General features: G+C 34.4%; 1 protein-coding gene across 3 annotated transcripts in view; it reads right to left on the reverse strand.

The window, feature by feature from the left end:
• Positions 1 to 4,293: 4,293 nt before the first annotated feature.
• NDFIP2 (Nedd4 family interacting protein 2) overlaps positions 4,294 to 19,147 on the reverse strand; it is a 66,970-nt gene continuing 52,116 nt past the window's right edge. For all 3 annotated transcript variants that reach the window (XM_078432579.2, XM_060636888.3, XM_060636889.3), the window contains 4 exons: positions 17,903 to 18,027; positions 13,264 to 13,330; positions 10,313 to 10,418; positions 4,294 to 7,658 (listed from right to left, as the gene is read on the reverse strand). In XM_078432579.2, the coding sequence (XP_078288705.1) occupies positions 10,315 to 10,418; positions 13,264 to 13,330; positions 17,903 to 18,027 (296 nt within the window). In that variant the 3' untranslated portion in view covers positions 4,294 to 7,658; positions 10,313 to 10,314. The remainder of the gene's footprint in view (positions 7,659 to 10,312; positions 10,419 to 13,263; positions 13,331 to 17,902; positions 18,028 to 19,147) is intronic.

Here is a 19,147-nt window from a genome sequence, read left to right on the forward strand (position 1 = left end):
TCCTAGTTAAAAAAAAAAAAAAAAAAAGTATGTGGAAAAAGTCTGTAGGATTCTGTAATAGTTAACAGTGATTGCTTCTGGAAAGGGAGAGAACATTGGAAGGTATGTGAAAAGGAGAGATCACAGTTTATTCTAATACGTCTTGTACCAGTGTAATTAGAGAAGAGGGTGCCTGTACCATCATTAACTTCTGAGGCCAGTAGTAGCTGCAGTGGCAAAGCGAGTGGTTCGCAGGGTCATGTGGAGAACCTCAGGTTGGTTTTGCAAGCGCTTCCTCTGTGCCGGGCACATCGGAGGCTAGGAAGCTACAGCAGGCATGGGCCCAGCCTCCAGCAGGAGAGATGAGGCATGAATGCAAATGACTGCCACACAGCAGAAAGCAGATTGATAATAACGGGGCTCATGAAGTGAGATGAAGTGTCATGAGGATTGGAAGAACGCTTATTTCCTTCTGAGGAGGACCAAGGAAGGCAGAGCATCATGGAAGACACGGCAAACTATGAAATGTTTGTAATACATGTAAACATACTTGCACATCTGTTTTCTCTAAATCTAGTTCCAGTGTCACCTCCGTAGTGAGGGGAGCCCTGGTTCTCCCAGAGGTCAGTTCAGATCCATGATTTCTGTCCCTACCTCATATTAGCACATTTTTCTGTTTATAAATCTTCCTCCACTGGACCCTGAGTTAAAGGGCAGAAAGTATTTCCCGTATCCTGATGCACACACAGCTTGGCACTAGCAGCCATCCCATCCAGCCATTTTCTGAGCTGTGCTGGGTGTTGGGGAGGCAGGCAAAGTTGAATAAGATTTAGTATCTGCAACTGAGGATAGAAACACGAAAGTCAGTAATGATAATGCGGTGTCCTAAGTGCCTTGATAGAAATAATACACATGGCTATGAAAACCAAGAGGACCAGAATCAGAGTGAGATGGTGAGAGAGAATGGCCTTCCCAAAAGCTCTTTTTAAAGAAGGTGGAAAAATGAATAGGGTAGATGGATTTCATGTGAAGGCAACAGCACCAGCCCTTCAGCATTCAAAAATATTTAGTTGACCCCAATTATAATCAGGGTAGAGTCTAGGGAGGGGACTTAACTCCCATCTAAGTATTTCCCTTCCAACGTAATAGACATTTTCGAAAATAAATTGAAGATTAAGAAACCATAATTATAAGAGAAAGCTGGTGAGTCCTAGAATTCCTAGAATCAGAAACAACCTGCCCACAAACTATCTTCCGATTGCTTCTTAACCAGGATTTCAGCACACGGGTCCCCTGAGCTAAAGCAATATGTCACCAATTACAGGTTTCCCCCGCTATCCAAAAGTAGAGCATTCCTATGAAACCTTTTGTAAGCCAAAATGTATAAAGCGGCAATTACCATAGATTTATATGAAAGCAATTACCATTAAATTTATTACCATTAATTTTTGAGTATTCCTGGATCCAAAAAATCATCTCTCTCAGGCTTTTCTGGTACCTTAGGAGACATCTTGCTAACAAATGCACAAAACCAACCATGATAAGTCACAGATGCTCACAGACACAGTTCAGAGCTCTGGCGGCCTGATGCTGAGATACTAGGAGCCGGTCATGGGAAGCAACTTGACGGGGCCACGCTGGCCACCTGGGGTGCACGCTGCTCCTTTAACAGCTTGCTGCAAAACAAATGCTGAATGCTATTTTTGCTTTTCACCTTTCTTCATTAAAGCTAAAATCCTCTTCGGATTTCTTTCAGTTAGCAAAAACGAGAACATAGGTTTTCACAGAAGTGAAGTGGCATACTGCAGACTTTCAAAAAGCAGGGGATACTTATAAAAAATAACATCAATACAAAAAAAAAAAAAAGTAACCTCATTCCAATTCAACAGCAAAGCTTGGAGGGACTGGTTTGGGGGCCTCCACGCTTTGGCCTGGAAAGATCTATGTGAGCTTCTTCTCTCCCCACCAGCTAGAGTGCTTTATTGCTCATCAAACAGGCAACTTCCTTCCCCTTGGCATGATTGTGCCCTTTAAAGTCAATTGTCACCTAAGAAATTTTGTTTTGATTCCACTTGCTGCAAAGAAGATACAAGGAACAAACATTAGATCAACAGGATATTATAATCACCCTTTTTGGCAGGTGCAATGCCCACATCAGGCAAGGGTCGGGCTTGTTTCAAATCCTTGAGGCATCTGCTGACACTAACAGGCAGTCTTGGTCAGGAAACACTGAGCAAAGACATAATATTGCCCACCTTTTTCTTTTGCTTAAACCTCCCCTAATCTTCAGGTACATGTTGTGCCCCTCAACAAACGGGTGAGGAAACTGAGGCTTTGGTTAAGCAAATTGCCTCAGCTTGCATGGAAGTTGATATTTGAGCTCAGGTTTTGTTAACCTGGCTCCCAAACCCAGTCTTTGTTACATAAAGCTGCTTCTCTTAATAATCCATAGGCTCCTCAAGGATAGAGAAGGGAAGGTGCTAGTGGAAAAGTAGTTACGTTTTTTGAGGCAAAATCAACTGTCTGAAAATTAATCCAATTCTGCTCACTTTACAGGATTATGGAGAAAACAACTGCCTTCTCAGCACAAACAGTTCTATTCTGCCACAACGCTCCCACACTGCCCTGTTGATACAGCCCTGCAGAGCCTCGCTGTGTGTATAAAGGCACGAAAACCAGAAGGGCTCTCATTCAGAGAGGTCATAAAGCAAGAACTCAAGAAATGCTCATTAACTCTTTAAGATCTGTTTTATGTGCCTTTTCCCTTTCCCCGCAAGAAGTCTTCCATTGATCCTAACATTGTTAACTAATCACCTGTGTACTAGGAGCTAGCTAGAGAGAGCACACAATGGTGAAAAAGGAATCAGCAGTACTATCAGACCCAAACCCCGGAACTTCAAACTATGGGAAGGAAATGTGCTGTCCACTGGGCAGGTATATTGCACTGGACCCTCTGGAAGTTGAAGCTGGAATGTTAATTTACCCAAACTTCCAGGTGATTATAATGCACCATACACAGCTCTAAAGAGAGGTCCTAAGAATCATTCAATCAAGAATTCACCCCTGGAGATGGCCACTCGATTAGGGAAATGTTAAGACTCATTTATCTTTTAAAAGTTCATACCTCTCAATGAACTGATGTTCTTTTCCATTATCTGCTGGCCATTTTAAAAGCTGGATTTAGGAAGTGATATTTCCCATTTATGCCATCACCAATGCTTGTTAGCAATTAGAGTCTTTAGGTCTTATCTCTGAATAAGATGAAAATTAAAATTGTAGAGCCCAAATCCCATACATAGATTTCATAGCCAAACCAAATCACTAAGCAGGAATTCAGATGGCTGATAAAGTAAGTTTGATGGGAAAGGAATGATAAATGTATTTCCACACAGGGGATTTATGTACAAGAACTGTTCTTGAATCTCTGAGTTCATACTTTCCAACAAGGTTATCTGCTACTTTTCATATGCTGAGGGCAGAGGCTCTTCCAAATTTCTTTGGAGCTTTGAGTAAACTTAATGTTTCTTGACTTTGCTATGCTTCTGACAAAGCTAAAAGAGGAAAGTATGCTGTAAGGATAGCCTATACCCCTTCTTGTGTCACTGAAGGTAAAATGTTGATTTTAAGTAAAACAAACACACAAGGAGTGGGAAAATAATGAGGTGACTCATTTTGCAAGTGTGAGAGATAGGAAAGCCACCTGTAAGTTTCTGTAAACCAGGAGTGTATGACGTTCGCTTGCCATAACCTCAACTGCTAAAACAGTAATACTCTACTGAATTTTTTTACGGTTTTCATGAAAATCAAGTGGGTTTTTAAAAGCTGGTAGCTCAATCTCTCAAAACCAAAATCAAAGAATGAAAGCTAAGCTGAAAACTTCAAGAAAGAAAAGTTAATGCAAACATGTGGAGTTCAAAATAAACATTTTTAAAAACTTTTATGAAGTATGGAATGAGCTTTTTGGTTTCTTTTTTTCTAAGTAACTTGAAGTTTTTTGCACTTTAGGTCTTATGTCCCAAATGAAAATACAAGCCCATAACACAGGCAGGTCTGGCCCATGGTTACCACTGATATTTTGCAAAGTAGCAATGAACATAAATTATTTCCATAAAGCTGGTTTTTTGCATTTATTAAAATTAAACTACAATCACCTCCCAACAAATTACTGTGACAAGTTAAATGTTGTTCCCCACTCTAACCTAATTCCATGCCAGGTGTTTTCATCTTAAATGACGTCTACCATATAACCATTTTGTGAGGCCAAGGTGGCAATATGTTGTCAGTCTTAAACTGATTTTCAAAAGGATGCACAGGTTCACATTTCCACATCTATAGAACTTTATTAACAAGTAAAACACATGTCAGCATGTTTTATATATGGGCAAGGATATTCTTACAATAATTGGCACATCATCATCTAACAGTTGAACTTTATCCTGAATGAGATTTTTTAAAAGAATACACTAACATTTCATATGTCGGAGAAATTATATAACTAATAAACAATTAACATAACATTTAACAGCAGTCTTAAAATATAAAAGCTCATTGTTTACTCTTTACTATAAGCTGGAGTCATTCCAATACAATTTCTATTTCAAAAGAAAAAAGGAAGAAAAAAAAAAAAAGATACTGTGCATATTCTACAGGCCAGACAAATGCACTGGCTAGGAAAGGCTGTGACAACAATTAACTCCTGACCTAATACGCCAGCTCCTTCTCCCAAAGGGCAGTGGGCTTAGGCAGTCACTTCGCAGTGAAAGGTACAGCTATATAGACACTGTGTTCATATAACTTTTTCTCCTTTTTAGGACACTTTTCAGAGAAGAGGCACTATTTAAGCTGAGAAAACAAATAATCACGACTGTTTCTGAGCAAGCTCAGGACATGTCACTCCAGTTAAATACAGTATCACATTCACCACTGTTATGTTTGTGCTTTGGGGGACAGAAAGGACCAGTTGAAAAAGAAATGTTAAATTAAGAAACCCTGATTTTTTTTTTCTCCAATTGGACTTTTTGGATTTCACTTTTCCTGTGACGAAAGGTTTTGCTGGGAATTAGTGATTACCGTCCTAACAGGTTAAAATTTATGAACAACCTCAAAGGCAAGGGAGGTATCTCACGGTCTCAAAAGGCTAGACATTAGTATTTTTTTTCTCTGTTAAATGGAGATTTTTATTTTAACTGAGTATAAGATCTTTTAATTTCAAATTTCTAATTCGATCCTGAACACACTGTACAGAAAAATGTATTTTCACCTTAAATTCAGTTGATTTCATAAATACATAAAAATGGATTATCCTGGCCATAACTAGCTTATTCAAATATAATCAATATAATTTAATAAATATTCACATCAACTTCCAAGCCCCGATTCATATTCATTCAAAAATTATTTAGACATCCTAACAAAGATTCCGATTTGTGAACTTCAGGACGGAGTGCAAAGGTGGTTCAGAATCCCCCAAGCACAACAGCAGCTGCTCTACCCCAGCTCACAGCAAATGAAGGGAAGTGTGCAGGATTTCACAGATCCAGAAGAGAATGTTAAGTTTTTAAAACTAATATTCTGATGCCCCTGACTAATGAGATTTAAGGCTACCATTGAATTGTACCACTTAGAAAGCATCCGGCAACATGCACACTTGAACCTTATAGATTTGAAAGGGGAAAAAAAAAAAAAAAAAAAAAATCCAAACAGAAAATGAAGTTTTTGATGTTGGACCAAAAGTGACACATCCATAATCAGAAACCAAGTATAAATACCACAAGGACTAAAATACTACATTTTAATAAAGTGATGTGATAGGTGATCTAGTAATCTAAAATTACCATGTATGAAAGCTTAATTTCATTTGAAAATTACCACAAAAAAACAAGTACAGGTGTACAGGAACTTAATATGAGATAAAGAAGAGATCTAGTATTAGATCATATTTCTTATAAGTACATTCTAACTTTAATTTCCAAATCAGGCAACTAAATTAAATATTTTGTTTTCTTTACCCCATGCTACTGTTTGACCTCAAGGGGGTAACACAGGTACCTCAATCAACAATAAGAAATTCCATGCAGGGAGAATGAATGAGGAAAAACAACAGGCTCAATTAGCAAAACAAAACTGCATGTTTTATTTATCAAAGACAATGAAATAAATCAGAAAATACAGAGAAATACAAAAGAAGTTATAAAGTATAACTTATTTTTTCAGAAATGGAAAAATGTCCCTGAATACTTTTAGATGTATTTTTTAGTAGTCAGCGTCAAATAATAAACGAGCAACCAATTTTATATGTTCTATATATCCGTATTAAATGATTTTTAAGTTGAAAAGAGGATATAATTTCCATCATTTTTGATGTTGGCATTCAAAAGCAAAAACATAACTAAAAAGAAAACAGATGAGACATAAAATGATTTGCAAAATGGCAGTAGCTTATGAATGTAGATTCCAGTTGTAATAATGGTCACAGACACACATATTCTTGCAACACACACACACACACACACACACACACACACACACACCACACCCCCATATTCCACACGTTTCCATAACTTGAAGACAGATTATTCTGCATATCTCAATTCAAGATAGGATTTTTATAGGTTAATCCTATAATCAAAGCAAGAAGCTACTAGTACAAGTTCTGATTTGCTTCGTTTAACAAACTAAACCTCTAAAGAAAAAATTATTACAATCATAATTGAAAGATACTTTTATTGGCTTTTTAAAAGACAAATGCAAATGAGAGTATCTTATTCAAAAAATTAACTTTCAAAAACGTCTTAAATGAAATAAATAGAACATCTAATACAATCTCTTCCTCCAAGAATCTCTAAGATGGCAATGCTAAAAACCAAGCTTCTCAATTAAGAGTACCTAAAACTGGCATGTCCCTTAAAAAGAAAAAAAAAAACAGGAAGATTTTTTTTTATAAAGGACATGTGGAATACCCACATTTGCTTAAAATTTGTCCTAAAACAAACTATCTTTAACACCCAAATTTTCTCTATATATTAAGTTCACTTAATTTTAAATTAAAAGATATCCAGACAGTTTCTAAAACAAAGCAGAAAGTAATTTATGCATGGTTATTTACAGAAAGAATATGCTAAATAATAATGTAAATATCATGTTCACAAATCTGACAAAGCTTTTCTATAATCAGCACTGCAGGTTTCAAAAACCTATATATAACAAAGGATGTTCCATGTGTAGAGTTACTAGATGAATCTAGAAGCCAGAAACTATAAAGCATTTGACATGGTTAATAATTTCATTTTATTATACTAAATGTCAGGTCAAAAGTCAATGGCATTTACATGCTGGAAGACTGTTTTTTACTCAGCTCTTTCAATTATACCAAACACCGACTGACCAAATATGACTGGACTTTACTGATACAACTTTACAGTCTCTTTCAAGTATACGCAAATCTTTTAAATGGGCACATATGCAAATGTGCAAAACCAATGAAATATAAATATTTAAGAGAATGAACAGAATTGGCCTTTAAGCATAAACCACCCTGCCATTCAATCTTGAAGATCTATCTTTTCTTCACTAATTTTTCTTCTGCTTTTAGTAGTCTTCTATTCTATTAAAGTTGTAGGTTTACAGATGATCTGGAAATTTCACATTGATATAAGAAAAGAATGTCTGGTCGATGTAGTCTAGGGACAAAGAAAGAATTAGTCTTAAAGCATATTAAAATGCAAGTATCTAAATGATAGTACAAAAACCCATTTTATAGCAGTAGTACATCAAGTATATAATGCTCTTTTGGTAAAGATGACATAAAACAGCATATATCAGAATATATTCCAACATTTAAGCTTCTATAGAAAACCATCTAGAAAATATGTATAGTATAGACTCTTGAAAATGCAAACAAGATAATCACAATACACTCAATGTTATTTCTTGCAAAGACATTTTAGTGGCTAAAGAGAAAATTGACCTCTTCTAGGTAGAGGTAAAAGAACATTCTTTAAAAATGCTGGCTTATTTTTGAGAGAGAAAGGGAGAGCGCGCGTGCGCACAAGCGGGAGAGGGGCAGAAAGAGGAGGAGACGCAGAATCTGAAGCAGGCTCCAGGCTCCAAGCTGTCAGCACAGAGCCCGATGCAGGACTTGAACCCACGAACTGTGAGATCATGACCTGAGCCTAAGTCAGACACTTAACCAACTGGGCCACCCAGGCGCCCCGAGGTAAAACAACATTTAAAAGTATACTTTAATATTATCCAGAAATACAACTACATTCACTCTACTCTTCAGCAGAAATAAATAAATTATATTAGATAATGTAAAACTCATGTTATAAAGTTTAAGCGCTCAAATAAAAAAACCATACAATTTATTTATAAAAAGGATATTTAGTTATAGTAACTTTGGAACATTTTGTACTTGTAGACAGATACAAAAGTTAAGTGTTTTAGCAGACATTTTGCTTATGGAGTTCAAATACTTTAAAAGTTCAAATCAATTATAGACATGAAGTATATGGTGCTTGTTTTAAAAATAGTATAGAGGGAAAAGATATTTGTAAGCCATATATTCAATAAGGAGTTAATATCCAAAATAAAGAACTCGTATAACTTAATAACTGAAAAACCAAACAATCCAATCAAAAAATGAACAGAGGGTCTGAATAGACATTTTTCCAAAGACATACAGATGGCCATCAAGCACACGAAAAAGATGCCTGACATCACTATACATCAGGGAAACGCATATGAAAATCACAATGAGATTATCACCGCATGCCTGTCAGCATGGCTATAATCAAAAAGATAAGAAACAAGTGTTAACAAGGACATGAAGAAAAGGGAAACCTTGTGAACCGTTGGTGGGAAAGTAAATTAAGGCAACCATGCTGGAAAACAGCATGGAGCTTCTTCAAAAAATTAAAAGTAGAACTACCCTATGATCCAGCAATTCCACTTCTGGCTATCTGTGTGAAGAAAATGAAAAGAGTAATTCAAAAAGATATATGGACCCCTCTGCTAACTGTGGCATTATTTACAATAGCCTAGATATGGGAACTAAGTGCCCATCAATAGATGAATGGATAAAGAAGATGTGGGGTGTGTGTGTGTGTGTGTGTGTGTGTGTGTGTGTGTGTGTGTAAAATGTAATACTACTCAGCCACAAAAAAGATACTGCCATTTGTGACAACATGGATGGACCGTGAGGGTATTATGCTAAGTGAAATAAGTCAAAGAAAGACAAATGCTGCATGATTTCACTTATAAATGCAACCAAAAAACAAACAAACAAACAAACAAACAAACAAACACAATAAAACAACATCCAGACTCATAGATACTGAGAACAGAGTGATAACTATCAAAGGGGAAGGAGTTTTGGAGTGAGGGGGGCAAAATGAGTGAAGTGGATCAAGAGGTACAAACTTCCAGTTACAAAACAAGTTAAGTCATGGGGAAGTAATTTACAGCATGGGGAATACAGTCAATAATACTGTATTAACTTTGTATGGTGGCAGATGATAACTAGACTTACTGTGATGACCAGTTCACAAAATATACAAATGTCAAATCACTGTATTATACACATATATACAAATATAATATAATATATTACAAATTATATTATAATACAAATATAATATTGTATGTTACCTGTATTTCAATAAAAAAGAATCTATTATAGAAAATAGAGATACAAGGTCCCTTCAGGTGAAGATACTACTGGTTACACACAGCCTCCAGAAACTCACTGGATAAGTAGTAAGAAATCCCTGCTCGTTTCTTTATTCCCGTTTATTCAAGTTGAAGCCTTCATTATTAGTATAAACTGACACACTTCAAGTAAACAATATCAGAGCTCCTATTTTCTTCACACAGCTTTTAACTCTCCGATCTTGTTTGTTAAGATCAGTGCACAGAAAATTACTTTTCAATCACAAATTTGTTTCTTGTTTTCTTCAACACATGTGTGACTTTCACATTGTTTTATACAAAGTGCCCATCCCTTCTGTGTAAGTGCCTTGTCCTATTTTTTCAACCTTTTAAATTTTGTGCTAATGGTTACATCCTGTGGTTAATCTTTAAAAAAGAAGTGTAAAAAGTCTGACTTAAAGTTTGCTTATTCATTGTATTTTTAAAAAATTAAAATTTCCAAAGAAATTCAATTTTTAAAATCTACTTTAAAAAGTTCACAACTTATTAAATTTTCATTAGTTGATTAACAGTATATCAATATATTAAATATGCTAAATTTAAACAAACAATATGAGTGCACATTATATGCATCTGGTGAATATGAATACATGAAGGGAACAGTTAATATGTTAAGATTTCTTACCTCTATAATAAGAAGAAATACCTTGTTCTATGAGCAGCTGCCATACTTTCAGACATGTTTCTGACTTTTAGATAATTAACAAATCCTCTGAAGAAAAGAAGCAGGCCTGAGAGGTTAAAATCACAGATACATTATGTTCTTATACAGAGGGGGTACCACAAATTTAAAATAGACAATTATAAACAAGATCCTCTCGGCTTAAAGAATTTAATCTGTAAAATTCCATTCATTCCATAACCTATTTTACATTATAATGATAATGTCATCTTGGAAAAATTTAATAAAAGTTTACTGCCTCCCAAAAATTCTTTCAATTTGTTAAGTCCAGATGTATCTAAATTAAAGTAAAGCAAATCCAGCCATGAAAATCCAGAATTATAAAAAATATATACATTCATTCCATTTCTTTAAATAGAAAAGTTACCTAATGCATTTAATGTGATTCAACTCAGAGAAATCCCATTTTTATATGAAACTTTTCTTTTTTTTGTTTTTAAAGAAATTTCTGAGTTTTTAAGTTTATTTATTTATTTTGAGAGAGAGCAAGCAAGAGAGAGGGAGAGAGAGAGAGAATCCCAAAAAGGCTGTCATGGTCAGTACGGAGCCTGATACGGGGCTTGAATTCAAGATACATGAGATCATGACCTAGCTGAAGTCAGATTGACTGACTGAGCCACTCAGGCACCCCCATATAAAACTTTTCAATTAATACAACTACTAAGCAAACTTAAGACATATTTGCTAATATAAAGTATTCAAGAAGGAATATATGCATGTAATTTGCTAACAACCGTGGGATAAAACCAAGAAGCCTGTCTAGCAATATCAAGTGCCTGTCATCTGTTAAATCTGTATTTGAAGACATGTGTGTTACATAAATAATTTTAATTATTACTTCTCATTTTCAAGTAATAATAAAAGACTAATTTATAATACAAATTTACATAAGAAGAATCAGGAAAGACTTCTGAAGCAACCACTCTAGTGATTTCTTAAATGATTTGGGATAGGTCTTACTATATCTATTTAGTATTCTCTGTAATAGGAATTTTAAATAACAGCCATTTGCTAACAGGTCTCCTTAGTAATTGAAGGAGAGCAAGCATTGCCTGTGAAATGCTTCAAAGTTTCAGATGAAAAATATTAGTTAACCACAAAAAGCATTAGCATTATTAGTAAATTCTCTGATATTACGCATAGAATTCTAAGGGAAACATTTACTAACTTCAGTAAATATTTAACTAGTAATGGGAGGGGATGCAAAACAAAAACAGAAGATATATATACATATAGCAAATATATACAAATGCAAAGTCCCAAACTAAATTCGTACCCCAAATGCAAGACAGTAACCAAAGTACTAAAAAAGAGCATGGTTGTAATAAACGAAAAAGATAGAAGATACACAAATAATGACTTAAACAAGTGGTATAAATTTCAGCTAAATCTGATCACATCTGCTTCCCATATCCTAACTCCTTCCATTTGTGACTCCCACTCTGAATTCCACCCTCGTGCTCTTGCAGATGCTGTTCCAAGATAATGCTATTGTGATCCAAATGTAAAAGCATTATTGAATAATGTAAACCAAAATTATTTGTGAAATCCCTCCTTTTGTCTATGAAAACTGCTGTTTCTAAGACATATTTTATTCTGCTCAACCATTTTCTAAAATAAGCCAATTCATACCTAGAAACCAATCAATCATTCAGCAGCTATCGTTTCTCAGTGTTCTACAATGTACTCAACATTCTTCTGAGTATATGTGAGAGCAACATTTTCATCATGGATTAAATTTCCATATTTCCCTAAATGCTAGATAGATTATGGTTCTGATGTGGAAATGAGGTCATCCTCTGCATTCCACTCAGGCCTATAGTAAGGTCCAATCGTTAATAATATATTCAGAAGCAACTATACTCACCTAATATGCTTAAACATCTAATAGACTATATATTTTTTTCACTGTTAACTAAGTAGCTCAATAACGATCACAGAATTCAGGCAGTCAGAACACAATTAACAATGCAAAAAAACTGCCTAAACCCTCATAAGAGTCTGGCTCCCTAACAAAATCACAACAGCAGAATAATTTCACTATAATTATTAAAGAAAGAATACAGGATCTTTAGTGACCTTATCTGATCGCAAGAATTTGTTTCCATAAAGATCCTAAAGATCCAATAGCAGGACTAAACAAAAACTCAATGAGAACACTGCCACCTACTGAAATGCTATTATTTTCTGGTACAATAATGTTCCTAGAGAAATGTGGGCTTTTAAACTTCAGTATATTCTTCACGCCAGTAAATAAATTTGAAATGTGGATTAAAGGCATCATGTGATTTTAAGATTAACTTATCATATATCTAAAGTGAAAATCACCAGGCAACAAAAATTGGAAATCCATAAAATTCATCAATATTAATAAAAAGACATGTCTTGTAAGAAGAAAACTCAACAGAAGTACTGGGGTAGTTAGGCATGAAGTCTTCTGCCTGGCTGATTAATGATTAATGCAGGGTATGTATCAAAAGTATAAAGAACGTTTCAATGTTCCAAAAATAAGTAAAATGCATAGAACAACTATCCTACTCTCAACATCTCCTAGGATCGTTAAAAGAAATTATGCATGTATATTTTCCAAGATAAATGCCGAAGACATTTCTTAAAATCATTTTAGGGTGTTCAAGTTTTATATATTTAATTATCATCCAACCACTGATTTTTTAAATCGAAAGGCTCTGGTTTTTAAATCCAAAATCTAGAGTACTATGTATAATTACCCAAATAGCTTAGATGATTTAAGTGCTAGGACAGGAGAACTTTACAACAGAAAAATTATTACCACCTAAGTTCCAACACAATGGGTTTACATCTTACAATTTGGGGAAATATCAAAGTTAAACTAAATGTAAATTAAACTGAAATTTAATTAAGAATAAACTTACCAAGTACAAGAAATATCCACCAAAGCCAATACTGTCCATTGAAATATCCAGTAAAATAATCAGAAAACTATGGAGTGAACATAAATATATTAACCATATTTATGTACCTGAATTTGAAAATGAAAGATCAGCCTCAATTTCAGAATCATGTACCTCAAATAATCTCTAGCACTTAACACAAAGAGAAAACAAAATGCCTAATACATTATGTAATACATACATAATTACTTAATACATTATGTAATATATACATAGTTACTTGAGAAAAAACTCTTTAAAATCTTTTATACAATAGCTAACAAACTTATACAAAGTATTTTAGAAACAAAAATCAGTTTCAAGATGCTTGTAAGAAAGAAAGGTAAATTCTCTGTATCTGAATCCAACTTTCTCATTAAAGAGTTCACATGTCGGTTCTTTCTTCATAATCTCTAAAAGCCACAACTACCATCCCAAACACACTACAGCAACCCGCTGCTTTAGATATTAACACCAAAAGCCACATTAGTTTAATCTTATCAGATGGGGATGTTCGGCTGACCTCTAAAAAGAAGAGCTTTTGACCTTCTGTACACCCCCTACTGTTAATCACTGCCAAGAATACTAGGCACATAAAGACCCCCAACTCATTAGACTCTTTTTATTTTCAAACTAGATGCTCCAGTATTCAGCTCTCAACAGTGAGCTGAGAACAGCTAAATGAACCTTGAAGTGGCATTTCAACAGTTCCTATTAGTGACCACGGTAGACAGTTTTATATGTTCTGTAAAATGAGAATATGAACAGGCAGATGGGAAGGGAGAGTTTGATGACAATGAACACGGCTATCTTTTCCTTGATTAGACTCTGGACGTCATGATTTTAATTACTGAAAAAATTTTTGTAAAAAGTCAAACTAATTGTCTTCAGAGTTACTTCAGATAATTCTTCTCTATGACCCTTTAGCATTAAACAGTGTTGCAAATAGTTGTTTGCTGAAAGTAATATAACCTAGGCTAAAACTATTAAAAATTACGTCGTTTTATCTACTCTGTTTCCATTGGTCTCCAAACTGAATCTGATTTAACTAAAAATGATTTTATCAAATGGAGACTTGCCCTCAAGTCTGAAATTAAAAGTATCTATCTCCAACTTTTTTTGATAATTATTTCCAACTATCCGTTGGTATTTTCCACAGAAGCATTTTTAAAAATCCTATAGGTTTGGTAATAACCAAAATGCTTATAAACTGTAATAAAAATATCACTACTGAGGATGCATATGTACTAAAGATTATCTAAATCTATTTTTAAAACCTTAAATATTTTCATAGGAAGTATTTATAATTAATAAATCAACTATAATCTAAATTCTCAGCTTAGAGTTTCAAAAATTTCAGAGATTAAAATTTTTAAAGTGCCATTATAGACGCAAATTCCAGACTCCTACATCATTAAAATAAGTACAAGGGAGAGCTAAAAAATTAGGAAAACATAGCTTGTAAAGTAGGACTGCACTATATTTTTTAATCAAGTGATTACTAATTATAAATAAAAGATTTTCATATGGGTTTTAGAGTCTATAAGAACGAAAAGAAATAAAGAAGCAAAGCAATACATTTAACTAATATTTAAATATATTGTAGAATATATTTAATAAATAATACTAACAGGAAAGAGACAACCAGAAAAGAACATCATCATTCTTCACCAAAAATATTTACCAAAGTTAGTTTTTATTTACTTCTGGGTAAAAAATATAATTACCTTCACCTTGAAATCGAAGAGAGACTTTGTAAAGTCCACTACGTAAAAAGGATAAACTAATAAGCTTTTGAACTCATTACTGAGTGAGCAAAAATGTTTAAAATACCAACAGTCGCAGGGCTGAGCCAAGTTGGGTTTTTTAATGAATAAATCCATCATGTTGACTGGCCAATCACAGGATGCAAAAATCAGATTTTGAAAAATAAATTAACTGACAATAGGAGTTTATCTAATTTTATTTCATTAATGTAACACCAGCATTTTATTGTTTACATCCTGTCTACTTTCAAAAAGAGTTGTTAGTTTTTAACAAAACACATATGCATTTTCAAACAAATAATAAAAAGATCAAAAGCCGTAGACAGAAATAATACCAGAATTGGCTAAAGATATTTACATTAAATCTGAGGTTCATGGCAACTCAGAAACAAAAAGAAAAGCTGCAGTATGATTTATAAATTACTTATTGTCTAATAAAATAAAACCGGTTTTTAGGAGAAACCCTTTCTGTCAGCACTGAGCTCCACAGGGAATTTATTGTTTGGAGCATTATAATAAAAGTCAAAATGCAGTGTCATAGAGGCAGTACAGAACCAAGAGAACATGCACTGAACTGGGACCAAGCTAGTTTCTAATTCACATACAAACTATGGGATGTGGAGCAAGTTATTAGACTTTTTTTTATTCTTAGCTTCATCATCAATATAATGGCTGCATTGTCATGAGCATCACTGATACAGGTAGGGGGTCAAGAATTTGATGTTGGTAACGAATTCTGCTTGGAACATAGTAAGTACTCAATGAATGGCTGCCATTATTACTTTATACAAAAGATCTTTAAAAATCCTTTTCTTGTATCAATTCTCAGTATACACTAAAGGCATGACATTAACCTTAACTCAGTAGGAGTACTTTATTTTTTTTAAAGGCACATTTTATGGTTTTTGGGTTTTGTTTTTTTTTTAGTTTATTTTTTTTAGTAATCTCCACACCTATGTGAAGCTCAAACCCACGACCCTGAGATCAAGAGTCACATGCTCTTCTGACTGAGCCAGTCAGGTACCCTTCAGTAGCGCTATTATAAAGGGAAACTAAATAGTCCTGGTGATCAAACTTGATGCTAGTATATACCTTACAAAGCTCTGAGCACCTGCAGTCTTTGAATTTAAGTTCCCCACCTTATCACATTAACTGGAGTTAATTACTAAATCAACCCCCTCCCAACTAGGGCTACTATGGGAGAATTAGGAGCTAATACCCCTAGGGCATAGGTTGCATATAATGGACTAGACTACCTTCTTTTTTATAAATTTAGAATACACACATTTATTAAGCTTAGGAGAACTGAAAAAACAGTCCTCAACTCATTTTGTGTTCTGTGACTAAGATGAGAAATCCTATTTGAATAACAGTAATTAGTTCTATTACTAATATAACCATAACCAATGGACATATCTAACTTCAACTCTTTTGAGGTTCTCTAGTAGTAACTTCTACATCATCTACTCCTATATCATCTCTTTATATTTGTATGGTCCATAACACCTTAACAGATTTCTGCTCATCGTAGGAATCCACTCCACAACTTCTGAAATGAAATTATAAAAAGAATCTGCCAGGGGGCTGTTCTTACAATGGCTCTAGTTTTAATCATCTTAGAAGCCATGCAATAAGGTCTCACCCAAGAATCAACTGATTAATAGCCAAAACCTTAATCTGGTCTGAACACAGACAAGGTCTGATAAGATTACTGAAACTCTGGGAGGCAGTAAGTTTAAAAATAAAGCAAAAACACATTAAATCCAGTTTTAATTTTTTAAATCAATTTGATAATATAGGTGCATAACAAGTGTCTGAAGCACGTAAGGGAAGCTGACATTTTATTATGTGACTGTACCGAATATTTTAGGAGCATTTGAGCATTCATTCAATTAGAAATCAATGTTTAAATAAATACGACTTGTTGAAATTATGCATTTTATCAACTGTAGAATAGCATTTAAATGTATAGGTTACTTGTAAGAAAACTTATTAAAACAATAAATAAAGGCACTCCTAATCATTCTCCTAGGCCTTACCCTAAAGAAACCAGGGAAAAGGCTTCATAAAAAGGAGCCAAAGGGGGCCTTCAAAAGGCAAAGAGCTGGGGGAAAGCTATGCTAACAACACTACTGCTGGTGGAATGGACACAGAAATTTATTATGGGACAAGCTTTGAGATGGGAGAAAGAAGAGGACTTGGCATTATCTCCCAACACACCATCTCGTAAGTGATAAGAAGTAGACAGAGGGTGAATCCCAGGAACAACAGAGAAATGAGAAGAAAGGCTGAGAAGGAACATAAAGGAAAAAAGGTGAGTTCTGATAGCCACCTCAGGGGCCTTAGTTTACTTTTGAGTTCTTAATGCTACCCCCCCCCCCCAAAAGAGTGGGAAAATAACTAAATCTGTGACAATTTACTAACTGATAGAAATTTTTATGTTTTGACTGATCACAATAGTCATAGACACAGTTTACTGAGCACATTTGTGGAGCAACTGGGTGAATACTTTAATTCTATCACCTCTAAGACTCACAAAAATCTTGAAAGGCAGCTATTACCAACCCATTATGAAGAAACTAATGCTCAGGAAAAATTAAAAATTTAAGGTTAGAACACTGATATAAATAAGACTCAAACTCAATTTTTTCTGTTTTCAAAGCTCTTTCCACGTAGTAAACAAGCTCTCATTTAAAATGTTCATCCCACAGAGATCACTACAATAATAAGAGGTAAGAATAAGTCTCAAAATAATTGAACTCCTAGACATAAAATGAACATTCATGAACCACAGACAAATTTTCATACATTTTAATTTTAGAGATAAGAGTAATAGACGCTATCAAAACACTCACCCTAACGATAAGGATCCATTTGATCAATGAAAGTCCAAATCCACATATGGCACCATATCTTCCAGCTATGGTATTGGTGATACAGAAGGATAAACAAAACCCAAGCCAGTTGAAAATAAATGCCACTAAAAGCAAGAGAAGTAAAAAGTTCTTTTAAAGATCACACTTCGGAAACAAAGTAACAAAGACATAATATTAACACTACTTTACTGCACAATGGAAATAACACTCCCCTTTCTTTTGACTCTGTACCAATTAAGTCTTCTTTATAGACTGTAGTTTACCTTTTGCAAATGTATTAGTTATTAACTACACATTAACAAACAGGTACGCTTGGTTTCTTGTCAGTTTGGCCAAGAGGAATCAATTCCTTAAAATGTGTCACCACTAGGTTAAACTGCATTTTTAAACCAGCTAATAATAATAATAGTAATAATAATAAACCAGCTAATAATAAACCAAGTCACAGGGTAGCTCCCTTGTGATCCCACCCAATAAACCCAGCCTAAGCAATCAGCCAACCAAACTGGATTTTTTAAAAAGCAATATTAAAGATGAGTCACATAAATTATAAAGTATTTCCAGAGAAGATACTGTTCATTGCCTCTTCCTCCTACTTAACAAAACCTGTTTTTCCCCCTCCTGAAGAATCCACCTACCTATAAAGTCTTTATTTTAGGGAAGTCTGGACTCCATACTTAACTCCAAAAGGTGAATCCTGAGTAGTCTGGGGGGAAAAAAAATCACAGGAGGCCAAAACTCCCTGCCAATTTTTTTTTTGAAATAGGATTTCTGAAAACCATTCTTCAGTTCTTAAAAACACATCAAGGAGATGGAGAATGGAATATAGGTTAAATAACAGTGGCTCTAAATTAATCACTGTTGAATCTGAGTGATAAATACATAGAAGTTTATTACACTCTTGCCTAGTTTATGAATTTCTACTAAATGTGTGTGTGTGTGTGTGTGTATACATACTTTTTTTTTTTTTAAATACTGCTTTCCCCCAGATGTCTAGTTTGGATGTGATACCTGGAACCACTGCAGGGATCTTGCTATCAGCCTGAGGATTAAACTGTAACTCCAAACAGGCTAGAGAAGGAAGGAAATCCAGGAGGAGCAGAGCTATAGCACTGATACTTGCTACGGCTGGGATCTGCTTGTTCATGGATTTTCTGTTTTGTGAGATAATCTCCTAATTATTTAAAATAGTTGAATGAGGGTTTTCTATTACTTGTAGCAGAA

Source organism: Panthera onca, chromosome A1 (genome assembly GCF_046562875.1).
Source record: "Panthera onca isolate mPanOnc1 chromosome A1, mPanOnc1 haplotype 2, whole genome shotgun sequence".
Lineage (NCBI taxonomy): Eukaryota > Metazoa > Chordata > Mammalia > Carnivora > Felidae > Panthera > Panthera onca.